This window comes from Scyliorhinus canicula, chromosome 8, assembly GCF_902713615.1.
Source record: "Scyliorhinus canicula chromosome 8, sScyCan1.1, whole genome shotgun sequence".
Classification (NCBI taxonomy): Eukaryota; Metazoa; Chordata; class Chondrichthyes; order Carcharhiniformes; family Scyliorhinidae; genus Scyliorhinus; species Scyliorhinus canicula.
Genome location: NC_052153.1, coordinates 94,727,159 through 94,746,155, shown reverse-complemented (window position 1 = coordinate 94,746,155; position 18,997 = coordinate 94,727,159). Strand labels below are relative to the sequence as shown.

General features: G+C 46.1%; 1 protein-coding gene across 3 annotated transcripts in view; it reads left to right on the top strand.

Moving 5' to 3' along the window:
• The window catches only part of rorb (RAR-related orphan receptor B), a 258,673-nt gene extending 242,334 nt beyond the window's left edge, over positions 1 to 16,339 (top strand). For all 3 annotated transcript variants that reach the window (XM_038804952.1, XM_038804953.1, XM_038804951.1), the window contains exons 7-10: positions 5,525 to 5,632; positions 14,210 to 14,320; positions 14,488 to 14,600; positions 15,329 to 16,339. In XM_038804952.1, the coding sequence (XP_038660880.1) occupies positions 5,525 to 5,632; positions 14,210 to 14,320; positions 14,488 to 14,600; positions 15,329 to 15,484 (488 nt within the window). In that variant the 3' untranslated portion in view covers positions 15,485 to 16,339. The remainder of the gene's footprint in view (positions 1 to 5,524; positions 5,633 to 14,209; positions 14,321 to 14,487; positions 14,601 to 15,328) is intronic.
• The last annotated feature ends 2,658 nt before the right edge of the window (positions 16,340 to 18,997 follow it).

The window sequence follows — 18,997 nt, the reverse complement described above, 5'->3', positions numbered from 1 at the left end:
AAAACCTATTGAATTGATCTTTATCCTTTGCAAGTTTATTTTCAACTTTTCTTTGTAGCTCTTGCTGTCTCTTTTATCACCCTCTGTTATCATTTGTACCTCTCCCAGTTGCCAGGATCTACCCCAGTATTGGCATTTTTATTATGCTTTTTTCTTTTTTTTTTTGTTATCTGTTATTTCTTCAGTTGGCCATGGCTTTTTTTAAATTGGCAAGTAGAACGTTTGCTCTTTCAGGGTATAAACTGGACCTGAATGATAAATTCTATATTGAGCGTCTTCCACTTCAGTCATTTATCCATTAGCTGGTTTCCCAAGTTTACAATGAACAGTCTCTGCTTCATCCTGTTGAGGTCAGCCTTAATTAAATCTAGAGTCTGAGGCAGCATTTAATGGAGGTGACGGGGCCTCACCCACTGGCTGGAAGGCTGGCAAGGACCCTGCACCAGATCTTTTAGAGAAGGCTCGTAGAATTAACTACCACTCAGGCAGATAGTCTTCCCCAGGATCAAGGACCCCAGGGCAGAAGCCCCTCCACGATAATGGCTGGCCAATCACAGGCTGGCAGCTATATTGAGTGACAGCACCACTAGGGACATGGCAGCTGCTGCAGTTACTGCACACACCCGAGGTTGAGTATTGTCATTGAATCACAGACCACAGATGGGTGATGGCGGACGGGAGGTTGTAGCAAGGTGGGAGGGAAGAAAACAGTAGCAAGGGCAGGGGGCCCTGCTGAGAGGCAACCCTGCCCTTGATGCCGTCCCTTGATCCCTTGATCAGGCACTATGCCTTTGAACAAGGGACCCTGTCCCTAGGGCTATCAAGCAGCCCCTCACAGCAGGTCACCACACTCACTGCGCTGTTCATAACCTCAGCAATGGGCTGAGACCCTTAAGTTGGAATTAATTTTCCACTTGAGCGTCTTAATTGGCGATGGGATGGGATGGCTGTTCACAGTTGTTCTCATCACGGGCTTAATCAGGGTTGAGGCGGGAAGGTGGCCGGGTCCCCATGTGTCACCTTCCAGTCTGTTTATAGGCCCCTGACACCATGCACATCAAGGTGGAGGGCAATAAATTCTACCCTTGGTAACTGTTCCATATTTTGCTTTCCAAACCCAACCTTGAACACAATCATATTTTGATTGTTATTAGGTAAATATTCACGCAACATTAGACTGTTAACAAAATCCGACTCATTACTCATTCTTTCTTTGCCTTCTTGCTTCCCTTCCCACACCTAGTGAAACATGGGGCAGATGAAGCACATGATGCCATAGCTACTTTTTCCTTGGAACAGTTTGCTAACCTATCGCCAGAGGCTAACATATCTTAAGGGGTGTTACTCCACATCAAGCATGGCTGATCAGGAATGTCTCAAGCTCTTATCAGCTGCCATAGGCATATGAGAAGGATTTAAAGTTGATAATGAACCTGTTTGGCCAGATCATGAACAGACTTTCTGTGCAAGAATCGAGCTCAAACCCTGAGCTTCTAGCTCAGAGGCAAGGAGCTACCCACTTTGCCACGAGAGCACCCCATTATTCATTATTAAACCTAGTATAGCCTGTCTCTTTGTTGGTTCCAGGATATACTAGGTGGAATTTTACCACTGGCTTCAAGGGTCTGACATCGGGACCATATCTGGATTCCGATATTTCACTTGACGGCATCAAGACCAGTTCAGCAATCCTTCTGGAGGTAGCTTCCTAATTGGCCACCGCCATGCTCACCATCCTATCCAGGTCAGCAGGCAGACTTTCAATGCTACTGCAGGCCAATCAGAGAGCCTTCAGCTCTGGAACCTCAGCAACCCCACCAGGAGAAATGGACAGTGCTGAGACCAGTCGGAGGCTGTGAGACTTCAAATAAAACCCAAATAAACAAGTCTGAGGGCTGAAGTGGGTGACCTCTTGGTGCAGAGGGGAAACACCCCCAGTGGAATTGTTTGGGCTGCAAGTGTAGCCTTTGCTGCTGTCGCTACTTGCAGCACCACCATTGAGTCACTGAGCCATAAAGCCTCTGGCACCCACCCTGGCCTGTTGCTGGGAGGCAACTTCAACTGAGCTGGCAGCCTCCACACACGGTGAAAGGCTGCTGCGTTGCAAGCAAAATGGTGGAGGGGCCACAATATCAGCCCTAATTAGGGCTTTAACAATACAATTAGGCTGCCCAGCTCTGTGGAGTAGTCAGCCAATCAATTTCTCAGAACTGGGGAATGTATTCTTGCACCGTCCCAATGAAGCTGCCCCTTGTTTTCCAGGACCCCCAGCCTGCAAGCTCACCATCACGGTGCCAGGAAACCTCAGTTCAGTACACATTTGTAGAAATTTGCTACCTTTCTGAGATGAGCTGCTTATCAGAATCTTGTTGGAAATCTCCCATTAAAACCTGTGCCACCATACCGTTGAGGGTGGCATGGAGGCACAGTGATTAGCATTGCTGCCTCACAGCTCCAGGGTCCCGGTTTCAATTCCAGCCTCGGGTGTGGAGTTTGCACTTTCTTCCCGTGTCTGTGTGGGTTTCATCCAGGTGCCCCGGTTTCCTCCCACAGTCCAAAGATGTGCAGGTTAGGTGGATTGGCCATGCTCAATTGCCCCTGAGTGTAAAAGAGGTTCTGTGGGGTTACTGGGTTATGGGGATAGGGTGGAGGTGTGAGCTCAAGTAGGGTGGTCTTACCAAGGGCCAGTGCAGACTCGATGGGCCGAATGAGCCTCCTTCTGCACTGTAAATTCTATGATTCAGTTACTACTACATGCTTGAATATTCCACCCTTCAGCAGCCACAAGGGAGCCTACACTCAATATTCCCTGTGCATCGTTGGCAATGCCACGTGGTGTGAACTGAAGGGGTCTGGGAGTGTATGGCTGAAGTGGGTGTGTGGCTGAAGGGGGTGCGTGGCTGAAGTGGGTGTGTGACTGAAGTGGGTGTGTGGCTGAAGGGGGTGCGTGGCTGAAGTGGGTGTGTGACTGAAGGGGGTGTGTGGCTGAAGGGAGTGCGTGGCTGAAGGGGGTGTGTGGCTGAAGGGGGTGTGTGTCTGAAGGGGGTGTGTGGCTGAAGGGGGTGTGTGGCTGAAGTGGGTGTGTGGCTGAAGTGGGTGTGTGGCTGAAGGGGGTGTGTGGCTGAAGGGGGTGTGTGGCTGAAGGGGGGGGGCTGAGGGAAGGGGGTTGAGTGGGGCGGGTTCGGGTCACCCACATGGGTGCGTGGTGTGACCTACCATTCCCGTGGTCGGGGGGGATGTCCCTCCTTGATGAGGGGTTGGGTGGTGTTCCCCTTGTCCGTGGGAGGGGGAGGGTCAAAACTTGCATTGTGGGGGGGTGTTCTCCCTGGGAGCAGGACGTCCATTCAAAACGGCGGGACCAAATCCAATAAGTGTAGGGAAACCAGTGTGTTCAGCGGTATGCATATTTTTACATAGTCAAGCTATGAGAATCGCACCCTGGCAAAGCTCCAGCGCCAGCGGGACATAGTCCCAATTCTTCACTGACAGGCGTACCTAGGTTCCGGAATGCAGAACCCCAGCTGCTTTTCTTCCCTGTCTTCCGCTGCCTTTGCTGTAGAATGGCAGTGTGCCATTCACTGGTGGTGGGCCTCTCTCTTTCCTTTGCTTGTCAATGAGATTTCCCATAGAAGCCACCCCACACCCGCGGGCGGGAAAGGAGAAATCAGCCCTTATAACCTGATGTATTTTCCAGTCCTGACCAGGGGGTGTTTCCCCTCTGCACCAGGTGATGATCCAATCCTACGCCACAGGCTTCATCGTGTTACACACCCCATGCCACGCACAGGGAGAATGCAAAGCAAGCATTTAAGTAAATGTTAATGACATTAACAAACTCAAAGCCCAAGTTTCCATCCCCCTGTTATGTATGCTCCGACCTTAACAGTGGGTGGACTTTGGTGCAAGCTTGCATAGTGGATCCTGAGGTGGGTAAAGGGGTCAGAGAAAAACTGAGGTGCCCCCAGAAGTCCATCAGAAGGGCCCTCCTCCCCATGATGCACATCATGCCCCCCTCACCCCCACCCTCCCGCACCCCTCTCACCCGCTGGCAAGTAGGGGCATTCTCCACCCCACCACGAGAATAACAGGTCACCCCCTGACAGCACGCATGCATGAGAGTGAACCAACTCCCCCCCCCCCTCCCGTTCACCGATTTCCTCCCCCCATCAGATCACTCTTCAGTGTTTTCACTTCCTCTTTTTATTCGGAGAAAGCACTTAGCTCCTTATGACGTGGTGAGGAGCTGTCAATCATAACTGGAGTGTTTATAAACATTGTGGTTAGCATCAATGGAAGGTACTTGAAATGCATTCCAGAGTGATGGTAAAGATAAATAAACAAATCCCCCCAGCAGTTGTGTCTGGATCAGTAAAACTGTCACTAGCTCCTAGTGCAATGTATTGCTCTGTGAAATTGAATAGAAGATTTGCATTTCAAAGGCTTTCAAAGGTTTGAAGCCCCTTGAAGTGTGCTTTGGTTTCGCAGATGCCTTTGACACTTGTAACAGCTGCTGCTTTAAACACTTCTGTGTGAGGCAGCAAATTTTAGCACAGTGTAAGTGAAAATGCAATGATGTTTCACTCTACTTCTTGGACTGCTCTTCAGCTTTCAGATAAGGGTGGGGGAGGAGGCTGGAGGGTCTAGTGGGGAGCCCGGCTACCCTCGTGCATGCATGCTGGAGGGGTGGCAAATAGGGGATCCCCTATTTGTTGGCAGGGGAGGAGGAAGGCCTGCTGCTGGACCATGGTATTGGGCTACCCGGTCAATATGGCAGCCCGATACCTGTATTTTAACATAATCTGGCAAGTTCTTATACGGCATAGAAAAAGGGAGAGACTCGCATACTGGGCCCCACTCCCAGTGATAGGAGAGTGCAGTAGTGATTCTCCTCTGGCGGAAGCACTTAGGTTCCAAAACAGAGAAACCCGGCCCAAATGTCCTATTAATCCAATGTTTAGTAAAATGACAAACCTTTCATATCATATTTTCATAATGTTCAAAAGTAACATCTCTCCACTTGTGACCCATGGCTTGTGAAATTACCAGCATACTATTTGTCTCTTTGTACAAACTGTGCATTGAATTCATCAAGGCTGGGCAACAGTTTGACAGGTCTTGAAAGATTTATATACTTCTACATAGGAACTCAACTGTCAGATCTACTCACGAGATAGGTAAAGATCGCCTTATTGCTGCATATCTCCTCTCCGCTTTGAGCAGCAGTCCTTATTTCAGTTTTCAATGCTAATTTAAGCAATACTTCTTTTCTAAATAATCCACATTTGATAATACTGCAATATGGCAGTTCCACTTAAAATGGTTTTCACAGTGCAGAGCATTAAGTAGTTTTGTTTACGATTTAGGAAATTGACCTAAAATTACCAAATTGTTAGGAATGTAGTAGATTTAAACCTGAGTTCTAGTCCTCAGTAATTTAAACAGATTAATACCTGTTTTGCTTTCAGGTCAATAGTGCTGTCACATCACTGCATAATTTGACAAACTGGTCTGTTCTGTGTTTTAGGTTGTTTGGAGGTGGTGTTGGTCAGAATGTGCCGTGCCTTTAATCCACTGAACAACACGGTACTTTTTGAAGGAAAATATGGAGGCATGCAAACATTCAAAGCTCTTGGTAAGAAAAAGCGTTTGTACTAATTGGGTGGGATTCTCCATTGGCTGATGCCGAAATCGCGAAACGCGATTGAGCGGACAATAGTTTCCGACGCCAAAATCACGGCAGATGCTGATTTGATGCCAAATCACAATTCTCCATCACCTCAACAGCGGCATCAATGCTGTCCAAAACGCATGTACAGTAAACACGCTTGTATATATTAGCGGGCCTGACCCGGTATTCTCTGGGGCCTCCGATGGGCCGAGTTCCCGATGGGGTGGTTCACTTGTGCTTTAAAAATCATGAAACCAGCATTGTGGCTGCTGAGGGAGAGAGACGGGGTATGGAAAGTGTGCAACATCGCCATAGTTTGCTGACAGTTGTGTCGCTGGCAGAGGGGCTTCTTCCAGGGCCAGGGGGAATAGTAGGGGTTGACCAGCAAAGGTGTGATGTGGGGTTAGGGTGGACGGACATGGAACACCATTGTCACAGCTGACAGGGAAGCCATGCAGCCCTGCATGCCGCTGACAGCCCACTGTGAACATGGGGCCACGGGTTATATAGGTGTCGCCCCAGCCCACCCACCCATCCCACCAGGTGCCCACTGGGCCCAGCTGACCTATCAACTGTATGGGCACACTCCAGCACAATCAGTGCCATCTTGTTAGCTGGGATGAGTGTGTGTGGTGATTATAATGTGTATATAGCTGCAGCCTGTCAGCCTCCCCAGTGTCAATCACAGACCTGGCCAATCCAGCACTGTTTTTCATTGGAATCGATTGTGTTCCACGTGGTGCCGGTCCCAACAGTCATTGAATCAGTCCAGGTGCGGTGCCAGTTTTGCTGTCGTGAAAGTCCATGAATTCTGCCCCGGCACCAATTCTCAGGAACGGAGAATCCCACCCGTAATGTTTTAGAATAATGATTTGGAGATGCCGGCGTTGGACTGGGGTGAGCACAGTAAGAAATCTTACAACGCCAGGTTAAAGTCCAACAAGTTTGTTTTGAATCACTAGCTTTCGAAGCACAGCTCCTTCCTCAGGTGAATGAAGGTTCCAGAAACTTGTATATAGACAAAGTCAAAGATGCAAGACGATACTTTGAATGTGAGTTTTTGTAGGAAATTAAGTCTTTGCAGGTCCAGATGGAGCAACTGGAGAGAGGGATAATCACAGGTTAAAGAGGTATGAATTGTCTCTGCCTGGACAGTTGGTGAGATTTCGCAAGCCCAGGCCAGATGGTGAGCGGTGAATGTAATGCTACATGAATCCAAGGTCCCGGTTGAGGCCGTACTCATGTGTGCGGAACTTGGCTATAAGTTTCTGCTCAGCGATTCTGCGTTGTCACGCATCGTGAAGGCCGCCTTGGAGAACACTTACCCGAAGATCAGAGGCTGAATTCCCTTGACTGCTGAAGTGTTCCGCAACTGGAAGGGTACATTCCTGCCTGGTGATTGTCGCGCGATGTCCGTTCATCCATTTTGGCAGCGTCTACATGGTCTCGCCAATGTACCACGCTTCGGGACATCCTTTCCTGCAGTGTATGAAGTGGACAACGTTGGCCGAGTCGCACGAGTATGTACTTCGTACCTGATAGGTGGTGATTTCACGTGTAATTGTGGTACCCATGTCGATAATCTGGCATGTCTTGCTGAGATTGCCATGGTAGGATTGTGTGTTGTCATGGTCGCTGTTCTGAAGACTGTGTAGTTTGCTGCAAACAATGGTCTGTTTGAGGTTGCGCGGTTGTTTGAAAGTAAGTAGTGGGGGTGTGGGGATGACTTTGGCAAGATGTTCATCTTCATCGATGACATATTGAAGGCTGAGAAGAAGATGTCGTAGTTTCTCCACTCCGGGGAAGTACCGGACGACGAAGGGTACTCTGTCAGTTGTGTCCCGTGTTTGTCTTCTGAGGAGGGCGCTGCAGTTTTTTGCTGTGGCGCGCTGGAACTGTCAATCGATGAGTCGAGCGCCATATCCCGTTCGTACAAAGGCATCTTTCAGCATCTGTAGATGTCGTTACGCTCCTCCTCGTCCGAGCTGATCCTGTGTATACGGAGGGCTTGTCTATAGGGGATGGCTTATTTAATGTGTTGAGGGTGGAAGCTGGAGGAGTGGAGCATCGTGACATTATCTGTGGGCTTGCAGTAATGCAAAGTGCCAAGATGGCTGTTTTATAATACGAACGAGGAGCAGGAGTAGGCCATCTGGCCCTTTGAGCCTGCTCCAACATTCAATGAGATCATTGCTGATCTTTTGTGGACTCAGCTCCACTTTCCCACCCGAACACCATAACCCTTTATTCTTCAAAAAACTGTCCATCTTTATCTTGAAAACATTTAATGAAAGAGCTTCAACTGCTTCACTGGGCAAGGAATTCCATAGATTCACAACCCTTTGGGTGAAGAAATTCCTCCGAAACTCAGTCCTAATTCTACTTCCCCTTATTTTGAGGCTATGCCCCCTAGTTCTGCTTTCACCCGCCAGTGGAAACAACCTCCCCACATCTATCCTATATATTCCCTTCATAATTTTATCTGTTTCTATAAGATCCCGCCGCATCCTTCTAAATTCCAATGAGTACAGTCCCAGTCTACTCAACCTCTCCTCGTAATCCAACCCCCTCAACTCTGGGATTAACCTAGTGAATCTCCTCTGCACACCCTCCAGTGCCAGTACGTCCTTTCTCAAGTAAGGAGACCAAAACTGAACACAATACTCCAGGTGTTGCCTCACTATGACCTTATAGTATAAGGCTTATACAGTTGCAGCATAACCTCCCTCATCTTAAACTCCATCCCTCTAGCAATGAAGGACAAAACTCCATTTGTCTTCTTAATCACCTGTTGCACCTATAAACTAAAATTTTGGGACTCATGCACTAGGACACCCAGGCCCCTCTGCACAGCAGCATGTTGTATCATTTCAATAATAATCCCTTTTGCTGTTATTCCTACCAAAATGGATAACCTCACATTTGTCAACATTGTATTCCATCTGCCAGACCCTAGCCCATTCACTTAACCTATCCAAATCCCTCTGCAGACTTCTGGTATCCTCTGCAATTTTTGCTTTGCCACTCATCTTAGTGTCGCCTACAAACTTGGACACATTGCACTTGGTCCCCAACTCCAAATCATCTATGTAAATTCTGAACAATTGTGGGCCCAACACGGATCCCTGAGGGACACCACTAGCTGCTGATTGCCAACCAGAGAAACACCCATTAATCCCAACTCTTTGTTTTCTATTAATTAACCAATCCTCTATCCATGCTACTACTTCACCCTTAACGCCATGCATCATTATCTTATGCAGCAACCTTTTGTGTGGCACCTTGTCAAAAGCTTTCTCGAAATCCAAATATATCACACTCATTGACTCCCCGTAAACTCCACTAAATTAGTTAGACTTTTATGAACCAATGCTGCGTCTGCTCAATGGGACAATTTCCATCCAGATGCCTCGTTATTTCTTCCTTGGTGATCGATTCCAGCATCTTCCCTTCTACTGAAGTTAAGCTAACTGGTCTATAATTGCCCGCTTTTGCTACCATCCTTTTTTAAACAGTGGCGTCACGTCTGCTAATTTTCAAATTGCCGGGACCACCCCAGAGTCTTTGGTAAATTTTCACAAGTGCATTTGCAATTTCCCTAGCCATCTCTTTTAGTACCCTGGGATGCATTCCATCAGGGCTAGGAGACCTGTCTATCTTTAGCCCCATTAGCTTGCCCATCACTACCTCCATAGTGATAACAATCGTCTCAAGGTCCTCACCTGTCATAGCCTCATTTCCATTAGTCACTGGCATGTTATTTGTGTCTTCCACTGTGAAGACCGACACAAAAAACCTGTTCAGTTCCTCAGCCATTTCCTCATCTCCCATTATTAAATCTCCCTTCTCATCCTCTAAAGGACCAATATTTACCTTAGCCACTCCTTTTTGTCTTATATATTTGTAGAAATGTTTACTATCTGTTTTTATATTCTAAGCAAGTTTACTCTCGTAATCTAACTTAGTCTTCTTTATAGCTTGTTTAGTAGCTTTCTGTTGCCCTCTAAAGATTTCCAATCCTCTAGTCTCCCACCAATCTTTGCCACTTTGTATGCTTTTCCTTAAATTTGATGCTCTCCCTTAATTCCTTAGATATCCACGGTTGATTTTCCTTTTCTACCATCCTTCCTTTTTGTCAGTATAAACTTTCACTGAGCACTGTGAAAAATTGCTTGGAAGGTTCTCTACTGTTCCTCAACTGTTTCATTGTAAAATCATTGCTCCCAGTCTACCTTAACCAGCTCTTCTCTCATCCTATTGTAATCTTCTTTGTTTAAGCACAAAACACTGGTGTTTGAGTTTACTTTCCCACCCTCCATCTGTATTTTAAATTCCACCATATTATGACCGCTCCTTCCGAGAAGATCCCTAATTATGAGATCATTAATCAATCCTGTCTCATCACACAGGACCAGATCTCGGATCGCTTGTTCCCTCATAGGTTCCATTACAGACTATTCTAGGAAACTATCATGGATAAATTCTATAAACGCCTCCTCAAGACTGCCTTGACTGACCTGATAAACCAATTGACATGTAGATTAAAATCCCCCATGATAACTGCTGTACCATTTCTACATGCATCAGTTATTTCTTTGTTTGTTGCCCACCCCACCATAACGTGGCCTATAGACTACTCCTATCAGTGACTTTTTTGCCTTACTATTCCTGATTGCCACCCAAATTGATTCAACCTTATCCTCCATAGCACAGATGTCATTCCTTACTATTGCCCGGATTTCATCCTTAAATAACAGAGTTACACCACCTCCCTTACCATCCACTCTGTCCTTCCGAATAGTTTGATACACTTGGATATTTACCTCCCAGTCTTGACCATCCTTTAACCATGTTTCAGTAATGGCCACTAAATCATAGTCATTCACGATGATTTGCGCCATCAACTCATTTACCTTATTCCGAATACTACACTATGAGCATTCAAGTAAAGAGCCCTTATGTTGGCTTTTATACCTCTGTTTTGAATCTTAACATCTCTATCAGTAACCTCTCCTGAGTTATTTTCCCTTTTAACCTTTCTCCTAATTTTCCTTAGCGTTGAACCCATATCTTCATGTAATAACCGGCTGCTTCGCTTTCCATTTATGTTTTTACTTCCTGTTTTATTCCTTTTAGTATTACTGGGCCTATTCACTGAGCTCTGCTCAGTCACTGTGCCCTGTACTGTGGCCCTTTTTGATTTTGACTATGGCTTCTCTCCCTTGCACTTTCTCCCTTACTGCATTTTGTTTCTATTCTCGTTTTACTTCCCTCTGACTTCCTGCATTGGCTCCCATACCCCATTAGTTTAAACCCTCCTCAACAGCACTAGCAAACACCCCCCCTAGGACATTGATTCGAGTCCTGTCAGGTGCGGACCGTCTGGTTTGTACTGGTCCCACCTCCCCCAGAACCAGTTCCAATGCCCCAGAAATTTGAATCCCTCCCTCTTTCACCATCTCTCGAGCCACGCATTCATCCTATCTATCCTGACATTCTTACACTGACTAGCTCATGGCACTGGTAGCAATCCTGAGATTACTACCTTTGAAGTCCTATTTTTTAGTTTAACTCCTAACTCCCTGAATTCAGCTTGTAGGACCTCATCCCATGTTTTACCTATATCGTTGGTGCCTTTATGCACCACGACAGCTGGCTGTTCACTCTCCCTCCCACTGAATGTCCTGCACCACCCTTGCACCACGGAGGCAACATACCATCCTGTGGTCTCGATTGCGTCCGCAGAACAGCCTGCCTATTCCCCTTATGATTGAGTCCCCTGGGCAGCATGGTGGCACAGTGGTTAGCATTGTTGCCTACGGCGCTGAGGACCCGGGTTCGAATCCCGGCCCTGGGTCACTGTCCGTGTGGAGTTTGCACATTCTCCCCGTGTCTGCGTGGGTTTCGCCCCCACAACCCAAAAGATGTGCAGGATAGGTGGATTGGCCACGCTAAATTGCCCCTAATTGTAAAAAATAATTGGGTACGCTAAATTTATAAAAAATAAATAAATAAATACATTTTTAAAAAAATTTAAAGAATGATTGAGTCCCCTATCACTATAGCCGTGCCATTCTACTTCCTGCCCTCCTGCGCAGCAGAGCCAGCCATGGTGCCATGAACCTGCCTGCTGCTGCCTTCCCCTGGTGAGCCATCTCCCTCAACAGTATCTAAAGCTGTTTTGCAGGGTGATGATCGCAGGGGACATCGGCACTGCCTTCCTGCTCTTGCTCTTTCTTTTGGTCACCCGTTTTCTAGCTCCTTCAGTAATTTTCACCTGCGGTGTGACCAAATCAGCGAACGTGCTATGCACGACATCCTCAGCATCACGGATGCTCCAAAGTGAGTTCACCCACAGCTCCAGAGCCATCAAGCAATCTAACACGCCTGCAGCTGGACATACTTCCTGCACGTGAAGGAGTCAGGGACACCGGAAGGGGAGCATGGCATGGGTCTGAGTTCTCCTGACATGTCTTAACCCTTAAATTAACTCGTATTATTGTTATTTTTTGTCAAACTTGTTTTTATATCTCTCCATATTATACTAATTTGGTTGTAAACTTTAATTTCTAAACTTTAAGTTCTTACCTTCACGTACCACTTACCTTTATTTTCACCACAGGTGCCAAGGTAGGCTTTTATATCACCTACCTTCCCACGATGTTCCCTGGGTTTCTCCCTGCTTCCCGGGATGCACTCTGGAGCTCTCCCTGCAGATTAACAGTCGCAAAGCCAGAAGAAGGAAACAAACATAAAGGGCGAAAGGGAAAAAGCACCACCTCCCACTCTGCACTGAATTACCACATTGCCCCAAATTACCAAGTTCCACTTTGGCTGTCTCACTCACTCAGGGGGCGTGATTCTCTGATCCTGCGGCTTAGTGTTGATGCCGTCGTAAACACCGTTGCGTTTCTCGACGGCGTCAACGCGGCCTTAGGATCAGGAATTCTGGCCCCTACAGGGGGCCAGCACGGCACTGGAGTGACCCATGCTACCCCAGCTGCCGATCCGGGAATCAAATAAGCGCTGCCAGTCCACGCATGCATGGTGGGACGGGCGTGATTTCCACGCATGCGCGGTGTCTCCCTCCTCCATGCCGGCCCCGATGCAACATGGCGTAGGGCTGGCGCAGAACAAAGGAGACCCCCAGCCCGAGAGGCCGGCCCGCAAATTAGTGGGCCCCAATCGCGGGCCAGGCCACACCGGAGGCCCCCGGGGTCGGACCCTCCCTCCCCCCACCCCCTCAGGCTTCCCCCTGACCCTACCATGTTGAGGCCCTGCCGGGTAAGACCAGGTTAGAACGGCACCGGTGGGACTCAGGTTTTTCGCTATGGATGCTCGGCCCATCCTGGGTGGAGAATCGCTGGGGAGGCCCCCATAGAGTGGCCCCCAGCTGGCGCCGTGCCGACCACGGTGCTGATTCTCCGCTCTGCGGAGAATCGCGTCCCGGCGTCGGGGCAGCGTGGCACATTCACGTCGGTCTCGGCGATTCTCCGGCCCGGCCCCAGGCTCAGAGAACCCCGCCCAGAATGTCTTGACTTCACCGTGCGCAAAGTTTACTCAATGGTTTTGGACCATTCCAATTTATGAGTTACACTAACACACTATACCATCAAACAACATGAGTTAAGTATTCAAAAGGGCTCTGTTAAGAAAAGTTCATGTGAATGCACGTAAAACAGTCCCACCAGAAAAGCAACTTAGAAGGTGGAAAACTGATCACAAGAACTAACTACAATTGTTTTCATAATCTTTGGTAACTGGAATTGTGCCAAAACACTGAATTGTAATAAATGTTTCAGGGAGTAATTCAAGAGTTAATTTGATGAGTCCACGTTGCTGCTGAAGGGGCAACTTTGCTCCCGAACTTAGGCACACATCACCTACTGTTCCTTATTATTTTCGCTTGCATTGCAGCCAGGTCCTGGGGACAATTGTTCTTCAATCCACATGCTCTGTCACCACTGCTCATTCCTGCTGAATCATTTGGAGAGTATGATAAGATGGAAGGTTTGATTAAATTAAGTTGAAGAATGATTAAATGAAAGAGGGGAAGAGAATCTCCTACTTGCTGTTGACGGCCTGTGGTCGTCTTCACTGCTGCACCTGAGAATCTGAGGCCCCAGTCGAAGTCACTCTGTCTGCTGCTCCGGTATCTTATTATCCCCTATCAAAAATGCATCACCCCTTTCAAGGTCTGAAGACTGCCTTTAAGTAGCTGTTGACCGACAGGAATTCTTGTCCTTCCATCAGAAATCCCATAGGAAGTGTAACAAATGCTGGCTGCTGACCGATTCCACTTGAGTTAATTGCAACAGCAGTAGTTATGGGCAAATGAAGCATGCCTCAACCACTTTGATATGCAAAAACCTTCCCCCATTATTTCTGGAAGAATGCAGTTATATTTCCATACAGAAATAAAATTGATTTCTCCAAATGGATATAGATATAATTGAAACAAATGTCAGTCTCATATTAATATGGTTAAGTCTTCTAACTCTGAGCTGTTGATCTTAAAATTGCTATTTATTTCTGATGCAGGGTGTGATGATCTAGTCAGTGCTGTGTTTGACTTTGCAAAGAGTTTGTGCTCCCTTCAGCTGACTGAGGAAGAAATAGCTTTGTTTTCAGCTGCTGTTCTGATATCACCAGGTTAGTGTCTTTATGTGCAGTTACTATTCAAATTGGTGTTTTTGGAATTAAAAGACAATTTCTGATTCCATGGCCCAGTTCCTTCGTTATTTAAAGGATCTTCCTTTATAGGAGAGAAGAAAATTAGTTGTGTAACTGTATGTCTATATTCTCTCTACTTCCTCCAGATCGACCATGGTTAATGGAACCAAGAAAAGTTCAAAAACTCCAGGAAAAGGTTTATTTTGCACTACAGCATGTGATTCATAAAAATCACCTGGATGACGACACATTAGCAAAGGTATTCTTTGAGCTGACTAAGTGGTCAAATGGGAGAATGAGGGTTATGGATGAGAAGTAATGTTTGAAGTTGTTCAATAGCACCAAAGGAGTGCAAAACACATTTGTCTTCATTGTTGAAAACTAGATGAGTTTTATGGACATGCCGGGGAGATGAGCCTGTCAGTGTGTATTGCTGCACACTGGGAATATTATGAATCTGTGGGTGAAACTTGTCCTGTCAATAATTTCACCAATTAAATTAGCATACATGCGTAACAGAAAATGGGCTTCATGGCAACAAGCTGAGCATTGCATTTGGAATCTATCCATTGCTAAATTTATTTTGTATTCTGTCCTGCTTTTTTCACCTATAGTCACAACCTGCAAGGAGCCAATTAGTTCAGTTGGTAAGATGGCTAGTGTGTGACACAGAATAACACCAACAGTTCACCCCCATTCTGGCTGAGGTAGACCTGCTTCCTTGTCATGCCCCACAGCAAAATCACAGCATAAAGCCATGTGATTCGGTGACCCTCAGGTAATCGAGGATTCTATCTGGAGAGTGAAGAAAAAGCATCCTGCATTACAGGCCTTCACCTTCCTTATAGGAATCTCAATTTAATAAAAGTGGCCAGGATTGCTTGTTCAGGTTTACAGTCAAGATTTATGCTATTGCCCTCGAATTGGGTAAATGGGGTAATTGTGATAGAGTTTAAGACTGTGTTTTCTTTTTGTTTCTCCTTTCAGTTGATCTCCAGGTTACCAACTTTAACTGCACTTTGCAACCTGCACACTGACAAGCTCCAGGCATTCAAGCTGTTGCACCCAGAGACAGCCAACAGCCTGTTTCCTCCTCTCTACAAGGAGCTCTTTAACCCAGACTCTTCAGCCATCCCCAAGTGACGGTGGTGGCTGGCACGTGCCACCGCGCTTGTAACGAAGCTCCCTTCAGACAAAGACAAAAGAGGTGTAAATTTGAGACTTCTAAATGAAAAAAATTCACTACTGCAACACTAGGAATGTCCTGCACTTAAATAGATTCTTTTTCACCGCTACCGATTAAAGAATGTAAATATTGCACCTGACCTGGGGCTTTGTGGAACCGGTCAGAAAATGTACAAAGTTAAGTCATTCTAATTTTATCTGTTTTGGGGGTAAGTTTTAACAATCAGATGCTGGTTAATGCTGTTTTATAATTAGAACCGTGATTTCACAGTATTATTCTTTCTATTTGTGGCTTGGATATAATTTAAGAGAATTTGGCCTACGAGGCTTAACTGTTTCTATGTGTATTTTTTTCCATTTCTTTTGTTGGGTCTTGTCATTTTATTTTTGATGTTTTTGAGGATTTGACGTTTCCAATATATATGGATGAAAATATATATATTGGGAAAAGATGTGGGCGGAAAAGGATATAAACAAAAGCCTTGTCTGGATTGCTGAGAAATTGAGTGTGGATTCTGGTATATTATATTTAAAGAAGGTTTAGGGATTTGTTGGTTGTAAATGTAAATTCTAGATTTAAAAAAGGACTAGTTTTCCACATTAATCTATATTTTTATGTACAAAGTTGCACAGAATGACATAAACGCAAAACAAAAAAGATAGACCTTTTAGCTGCAGTGACGGCAACCAAGTAATTTCTGTTCCCAAACCCTTTGTTGGAAGCTCCAATGATCTTTGTTTAAAGTAATGTTTTGTGTCTCAGTGTGTTTCAGACAGAAGCTGGTATTAAAGTGATGTTGTTCTACAAGGAAAGGTTTTTAACACATATTTTTATCATTCTAGTACAGAGCTGTCAGTCAGTCAGGGCAGTGAACATTACCATCCCATTCATTGTTTGGTATTACAGCTCCCTTTTGCTCACTGTTTTGCATACAAGCCCCTCCTGTTGTCCTCCACATTATGCTATTTTAAAATATCGTGAAGCATTGATTTGTTGGCCTACTTCGGCTGAACCTTGCATTTTAATATTCTCTTCTAAATATTGCAGTTTATTTCAGCTTGCTTCAGAGGTGTGCCAATGCTCTTAACCCAATTCCAATTTTGATCACTAAATGGTTCTTGTTTTAGAATATTGTTTCTTACAATATTGTTTCTTTTGGAAATGGATGTTTATTATTGTGACTCCAGCATTGAGATTTTCTTATTGCTCAGCATATAGTAGCCCTTTTTCTTTCTAAATGCACTGAAGCCACCGAAAAACAAGCCTATCCACATGTCCTGTAAAAATAGTCATATGCATTACTGAATAAGGGCAGGTTTGTTCCAAAATTGCACAGAGTGCTGGATTAGGTGAGGAAAACTGTGAGAAACTCGTTGGCTTCATATCTTGCCTGACTAAACAGCACTCTGCAATTTCAACGTGATGGCAAGGATCACACAGCCGGTGGAGGGTGGGCGGGGGGGTGGAGAGGGGGGGGGGGGGGGGTGGAGAGGGGGGGGGGTGGAGAGGGGGGGGGGGTGGAGGGGGGGTGGAGGGGGGGGGGGAGCCTAAACACGCCAACAAAACTGGGATTGTGAGATTGCGGTGCCCTTTTTAAAGGGTCTCCAATCTCAAAGTTAAATTAAAGCTCCCCTGCCCTCTCCACGGATATCGAGACTCCCCTCCATGGACATCTTGTCCAATGGCAGTCAAAGAGAGCACCCCCATCTTTCATACATGGAAGGACAAACCCCATCACCACTAAAATATCTGGGTGCCCCCCCCCCCCCCCCCCCACCCACCACCACACCAGCATCAGAGTGACACAACACCACCCCTGCCTTCCGCCATCACTGGGCACCCCCATCTCTTCACTGGCACCATCCCCACCCCCTTCACATTCTCCGGTTCCCCCACCCTAATGCATGCAAAGCACTCCCCCCATCAACCATCAGGCACCATGACACATAAGAGGAACACCCAATGGGTCTCTCAAGAGGGCCTGCCCCTGGCATTGCAGGGTAGGCACTGCTGGGGTGCCAGGGGTCAGTGCCAGGGCATTGCCTGGCCATGTCCTTCACCACCCAAGGGCTGCACACACCTGCGCCCCAGTAGTGATGCGCACCAATGTGATCTCACACCGGCGGGGGGGGGGGGGGGGAATGATTGCCAGAGCATGGAGGAGCGGATCATATTGAACGTGGCAGGGTGCTACAGCATTAAGCCATTTAATTATAATAAAATGTATTTAAAGTCAAAAGGGCGTGACCCTCATCATGTCGCCGGTGAGGAAGGGCGGGGAAGATCGCGTTCTGAAATCGTGCCAGCACAAATCCCGTTATGGTCCTCGCACATGGTTTTGCTGCCAGAACACAATTTGCGCCCATAGCAAATGGGCCCACTAAATTGTATTGCTCTTTGTCCTTTACTGAATCCATAACATGAAAAAGAGAGTGCAATTTTTATTCTGATATTTGCTGTACCAATGGTGGAAAATCTAGTAACCTTAAACACTAACAGATTCAAAACTATTTAGGTGATACTGCTGCATTCATGGCTGTGAACTTTATGTTAGACTTCGTAATTCATCTGTAAGAAGGCTTATGCATAACATAATGACTCATTTGCAGTCCCTTATGTTTATGATATCTATGAAATATAGAAAAATATTTTGAAGAATTTTTGCTTGATGCTTAAAAAAAAGTGACATGGGCAGAGATTTTCTGGTCCTGCCTGTGGCAGGAATTGGCATGGGCGGGACCTGAAAATTTGAGAGCAACCAAAAGTCACTAACACCCATGCTGTTGAAGATTTTTGTTTTGCTCTCATCTGGACAGATGTTAGAATGTTAAATTTCAAAGTTAACAGCAATTTATACTGCATGTAATTGGTCAGCAAATTAGCTCTGATTGGTCGCGATGTTGTCATGACAAATGCACGAGGGAGCTATAATCCCCATGCTTTTGTTTATTCAAAAAAAGCTGCAATGTATGGACATATGTCTTTTGCCTGCAGAGATGCTAAGAATGACACTAACAACCAATATTAAATTATCAATTGGGCTCATAATGTAGCGCACCAACACTTGCTATAAGTTACACATATTGAAATACAAGGACTTGTCTTCTTCACGCAAAAGGAATATGTCTAGACATTGCACCCTTTTTCAATTCTGTATGAGACTTTCCAGAGCAGCTGCAGGGTGACTTGAAATCAAATTGCTTTAAGTGTTAAACACAAATAATCAGACCAATAGCAAAACTAAAAGTGAGACGGAGTGAAAGTGATTACAGTTTAGTAAATAAAACTTTTACACCAGCGCCCCTGGTGGTTCAGTGTTGTAAATGCACTATGCAGTGTGCTATTGAGCCTGACAGACTGTGAATGTCTTCGATTCAATCCCAGGGCCCTGTGCTGTGTTAGTTGATCACAGCTAGAGCAACAGTGGGGTTGCTGCATTTGCTCCAGCATTCTTAGGCTAAATCTTCTGA